This window comes from Dermacentor albipictus, chromosome 6 (genome assembly GCF_038994185.2).
Source record: "Dermacentor albipictus isolate Rhodes 1998 colony chromosome 6, USDA_Dalb.pri_finalv2, whole genome shotgun sequence".
NCBI classification, from domain to species: domain Eukaryota; kingdom Metazoa; phylum Arthropoda; class Arachnida; order Ixodida; family Ixodidae; genus Dermacentor; species Dermacentor albipictus.
This window is the reverse complement of record NC_091826.1, coordinates 106,389,308-106,395,112: the sequence shown is the minus strand read 5'-3', so window position 1 is coordinate 106,395,112 and position 5,805 is coordinate 106,389,308. Positions and strand designations below refer to the sequence as shown.

The 5,805-nt window shown below is 44.4% G+C and overlaps 1 protein-coding gene across 1 annotated transcript in view; it reads right to left on the bottom strand.

The window, feature by feature from the left end:
• Window positions 1–1,074: 1,074 nt before the first annotated feature.
• The window catches only part of LOC135905008 (galactosylceramide sulfotransferase-like), a 25,982-nt gene continuing 21,251 nt past the window's right edge, over window positions 1,075–5,805 (bottom strand). Inside the window, exon 5 of the mRNA XM_065436008.1 lies at window positions 1,075–1,434. Coding sequence (XP_065292080.1) covers window positions 1,075–1,434 — 360 coding nt within the window. The remainder of the gene's footprint in view (window positions 1,435–5,805) is intronic.

Here is a 5,805-nt window from a genome sequence, read left to right as displayed (position 1 = left end):
GTCTACGTAGAAGCGAATTGCTTTTGTTTGTAATGTCGCCCATTCACCACTTTCGCACGTTTTCCCTCTACACGCAGTATTTAACTACCAGAATGAAACATGCTTGTTATTTACTTTTTTTAAGCTGATGCCATCCGGTAGGGCTTCGTACGGGCACTACTGTTCCTTACTTTGTGCCACAGCGTTAGATGGACGCACAAAAAGCCCGGAACGAGCATTTATATAGAGAGAAATAAACATTTCCTCATTCACAAGGCGCTTTGCGTCTACTTTATGAAATTACACGTGGCACAGATCCAATGGAGGCTCGTAAAGATAGTTTGCAATCATTTTATTTAAATAACCTATTCCACAATAAGACTGCGCGAGATAGAGCAGCAGAAGCAAGAAAAAAAAAGAAAAGCACCGAGTAGCGCAGTCAGCGCAGCCCTGCCAGCTAGCGTTCAAAACAGGCGCGGCCAAAACCGAAACCGGAAGCAGTTAATCCCTAGCGCTTCGTGCGCTACAGTCGATTCGGCGACGGGGGTGTGTCTGCTCTTGTTGCATGTCTCTCTCTATGGCACAGTCCAGGTGCGCCGACGGCTCGTAGCTTTGCGTGCGTTGTGTTCTCACCGCTCAGTTTGCGTTGAAGTGATGGACAGCACGAAGATCACTTCGCTCGCTGCTGCTGCCGCTACTTCTCGCGCCAGCGTTCTGACAGTGACTGTGCGCGGTCATCGAGTGTGAATTCACATTTTTCTGTGCGCGCTGACACCATGCCAGGTAATCGAATGTTTACTTTTAAAAGGCGTTCTACTGCGGCGGCAGTTGCGTATGGCGCATCCGCGTGATCCCTGTCTTGAACACGATCTGCGATGCCGGCAGCGTAGGCGTCAAGGCGCACCGAGGGCAAATAGCTGTAGGACACATGCGCTTGCACGTCACGTTCGTTCACGAAGTGAAACGCAACTGTAACTTTTATTTTCAGAGTGAACTGTCGGCGGTCGAGCAATATCAAACCAGCCTCTGTCATTCGCCTCACAATATCATGTCGTGGGCACTCATCTGCATGTGATTTGCGAGCATCTTGTTTCCTCAGCCACGACTGGTCTTTACCACGCATGACGCTGGCTCCAGACCGGTCGTGGCGCTCTGGGTCGTGGCTTCATTAGCACACTGTGTTGACTTTAACTGGCCACGTGTTTTTTTTCCTATGCTTACTAGAGATTGGTGAGCTTTCTTGCCTCTCTCGTTCTCCTGAGCGACGCACTGCTGGTACCAGTACTCCGTCCTCTGCTTCAGCAGGCGCAGTTCTCTCCGCATCCGTTCCCGCCCGAACGATTGCACGCGTTCGTCGAAGCGCCTCGTGAAGTACTCGTACAGCTTCACGTCCAAAGCGTTCAGCGACCGGAGATCGGCCGCCAGCGTCCCGTTCGGTGGACGTTGGTACACTGTCTGCGTTGGTGGAGGAAAGTCAATGTAATGGCGTGCAGGCGCAGGCAAATGCAATTAGAAGTTGATATACCGCAGTAAACGTGCAGTTCAACGTAAAACATGTCGTACCATCAGTCCCACCCAACAGGTACACAATGAGGTCAACCGAATCATAGCTTGTTGCTGCTCGAAGTGTAGTTTGGGCCAGGAATCCACCAAGCCCATCGACGAGTACGTCCGGTAGTAGGAATGAAGGAAAAAAAAGGTTTATTTTACATTCGTTCGGTTTATTTTACATTCGTTTTACATGAGGGAGCATTTTAGGTGTCCGAGTTCACATCCAGAGAGGTATTCCGTAAGAGTCCACCTGCTGTACTGTCCATTTAGGCCGCTGCTGAGTGGCTAGGGCCGCTCGTCCCCTCCTCTCTCGTACAGCTACATCCAATCAGCAGCGGACTTTTATTCTCACCACTGCGGAATGCCGAGCTCGCAACGCAAGGCTGTTCTTGTCCCAGTTCGAAAACTCGGATGCTTCTCCGAACCCGAGAGCAACCAACGCAACACGGCTTGCAGCCGCAATTCTAAGGTATCAATCGTCACTAAGCGCATACACAAACGAGGGACAAAAACGACGACGAAGACAAGCGCTGACTTCCAACTGATTTTTATTATGAGGAACATACATATATATATACTGGGGACACCAAGACAAAAGCGCCCCCTACAAAGCAACAACCCGACCTGAGTTTCTGAGGTCGCGCATGCGCTCTCGTTCACCTTAGGTCATGAATTTTGAATGCATATTCATGTCGGGTTGTTGCTTTGTAGGGAGCGCTTTTGTCTTGGTGTCCCAGTATATATATATATATATATATATATATATATATATATATATATATATATATATATATATATATATAGATATATATAAATATATGTTTCTCATAATAAAAATAAGTTGGCAGTCAGCGCTTGTCTTCGCCGTCGTTTTTTGTCCCTCTATTTATGCGCTGTAAGTGACAATTGATACCATGGAATACCAGCTAGCCCGTACCAATACCTTGCTGCAATTCTAAGACTCCGTGTGAAATAGATAGATAGATAGATAGATAGATAGATAGATAGATAGATAGATAGATAGATAGATAGATAGATAGATAGATAGATAGATAGATAGATAGATAGATAGATAGATAGATAGATAGATAGATAATTTGCCCCTGAAGCGCATCACGTATTAAGTGGCACATGATTACCCAAGCTGGTGTCAAAGAGGTTCATTGAAGAGCTGAACGTACCCAGTGGTACGTAGCCAGTGATCAAGCTAGCATAAAAAACAACATATTACAAAAGTGGCGTAATTAGAATGAATTAGCAATTAATACGAATAAATGTAAGGCTGTACTGCTTACGCTACTGCAAGCTTCTTCAACAAACACAATATACTTTCGGAGTATCAGCACGGTTTTCAACGTGGTAAATCTACACAGACTGCACTTTTAGCTCAAAAAGAACTGATAATTAATAACATCGAAGAAAGAAAGCTTACGCTGGGCGTTTTCATTGACTATAGCAAAGCCTTCGATCACCACTACAAACCATTACATTTTACTCGGGAAATTAAGTGCTCATGGGGTACGTCGTGTAGCTAATTCACTATGTAGTTCGTATCTGTCTGAGAGAAAACAATGCGTCTCAATTGCTAACTGTTTTTCATCTTCTAAAACCATTTCTTGTGGCATACCTCAAGGAAGCATTTTAGTACCAATGCTCTTCAATATCTACATAAATGATATTGTTAAGATAAACAATGACGCCTCATTCCTGCTCTATGCGGATGACACTAGTATTTTTATTTCTGGACAAGATCCAACTGAAATTGTTGCGAGAACTCAAAGTGTACTTTGAGATGTGCTGCAATGGTCTACAGCTAATGGCCTACGAATAAATGCGACAAAAACAAAAGCTGTCGTTTTCAGATCCCGAGGCACTGAAGTCAACGTCAACCAATCATTAACGCTTGAGGGAATACCCGTCGAAATAGTGGAGAAACATAAACTTCTAGGCGTGACTTTTTCTGCTCATATGACATGGACGTGTCATATTGAATCACTAACTAAATCTTTATCGCGTGCTGCTGGTGTTCTGTCACGATGTAGGCACTTTCTTCCAGATATGCTAAACTTCAGATTTATCATGCTCTGTTTTCTTCCCATAAAAATTACTGCCTGTTAGTCTGGGGCACCACAACCCTTAGTAACATAAGTACAGTTGACCTATTGCAGAAAACAGCACTTTGGTATATTGCAAACGTCCCGCGCAATAGTTCTACAGTTAGATTGTTTACCCGCTACAAAATAGTCAGTGTGAAACGCATGTTCGATTTTCGTTTAATGTATGCTTATTTCTTCCCAAACGAACAACTCAAAGTGTTTATTAAAGATTTATCTAATATAAGCATGTATTGCACCGATTCGCGCACCCGCAGCACCGACAAGTGGCTTGTTCCTCGTTCCCGCACGACCTATATTTTGCAGTCTCTTAGATTCACACTGCCGTCCCTACTTAATAAATATGAAGAGAAAGACGCCAACTTTTATACGTTTACAAAAAAAGAAATGCGTGAATTTTTTCTAACTCTTGTCTAATGTCTTTTGTGCTGCCCGAACATGATCAAATATGTTTCATTATTCCTTGTAACACGTTTATTTTCGTCATTTTATGATGTGTGTTCACGTGAACATTGAATATTTCAACTATAATGTACAACTGTACTGGAGTGTACTTATATATTGGCATTATTTGTTCTATTGTTCCGTTGTTGTATTTGCACAACCTCTTCTTAATTTTTTTTGAACTGCATTTTTTACTTGATTATTCTAAATTTGTTTTTGAACGCATGAATCGTAATACCGCTGTCATGTACGTGGGCCTTTAGGTATGTTCAAGTGGTGCTACTACCGCTTTTCGCCAAAGGGACCCCCAACTGTCGTTGGAAATATAGATTTGATTTATTGTCTGATTGATTGATTGATTGATTGATTGATTGATTGATTGATTGATTGATTGATTGAAAAGCACGTAATCGGTAACACTGCTCTTTGTCGCGGCGCGGAAAGGATATACTTAGTTGGTATTGTATAAATCGTTAGGAGTGATCTTTAACAAACATTTAATTTGCGTTGCACAGGTATACCCGCCGTGGTTGCTCAGTGGCTATGGTGTTAGGCTGCTGAGCACGAGGTCGCGGGATCAAATCCTGGCCACGGCGGCCGCATTTCGATGGAGGCGCAATGCGAAAACACCCGTGTACTTAGATTTAGGTGCACGTGAAAGAACCCCAGGTGGTCGAAATTTCCGGAGTCCTCCACTACGGCGTGCCTCATAAGCAAAAAGTTGTTTTGGCACGTAAACCCCATAATTTTTTTTATTTTGTATTCGCTGCAACTGATCGCCAAAGAAAGGGGCAGGAATCCCGTACAGCTGCTATTGGGCAGCTCTTTGTTCCTCGCCCTTGAATTTTTTTCTTTCTCTGTAAGAAAAAAAATGTTGTAAATGCGAAAATAAGGTTGAAAGTTGAAAAGTGGGGGCAAGAGCCAAAGAAAGGCTTCGCTGTCAAACTGTAGGCCAGTCCAGAAAATAGTGAAGTCTAAAATATGGGGTGCATCCGCGTTGCTATGTGCCGGTCTACAATGAAACTCCCTGAGGCGAACTTCGCGGGTCACTGCGCATGTGCCACTGGGTACGCGCAGACTTTACGGCGGCGCCGCCAGAGGGCACAGCTTGTCCAGAGGGAAGCCAGAGGTAGGTGAAGTCCTGCTTCCAGAAGCGCTGGGGTGCAAAGCGGATGGAAGGATCCACTGGTCAGCAGTCGAGAAAAACAAGGAACGTTCGGGGTATTGGTAGAAGAAAAGCGGGAAGGAGAATAATAGGAACGGATCCGTGGCAGTAATAGGTACAAGGTGGGTATAGACACGTTCAGGAAGAGAGAAAATGTTAAGGAGTTACGGGTAAAAAGCTGGACTGATGTATGCGTGAGCCTGCAGATTGCCTGGTTAGCTCAAGAAGGCTATGCGACCATTGGTCACCGCTCCATATCAAAGGGGACGCCAATAAATCGTCATCATTGAAGTACGAGAGATGAGTCCGGCTGCAGTACATGCCTCATACATGACGCGTCTCGGCTATTCGCGTACTTGGATCGCTGTCGTGTGCGAGTTTAGACTGAATTTTTTCATCCCCGCCAGGTGCCAAGAGTGAAAGGGGACGACGACACAGTCTGCATAAACTCAACCCTGCAAGTTTATCACGGCAATCAGTTAATTTATGGCCATGTAAAAACAAACGTGCAAACTCGATAACCTTCAAACAGAAACAAACCTCTCGTAGATT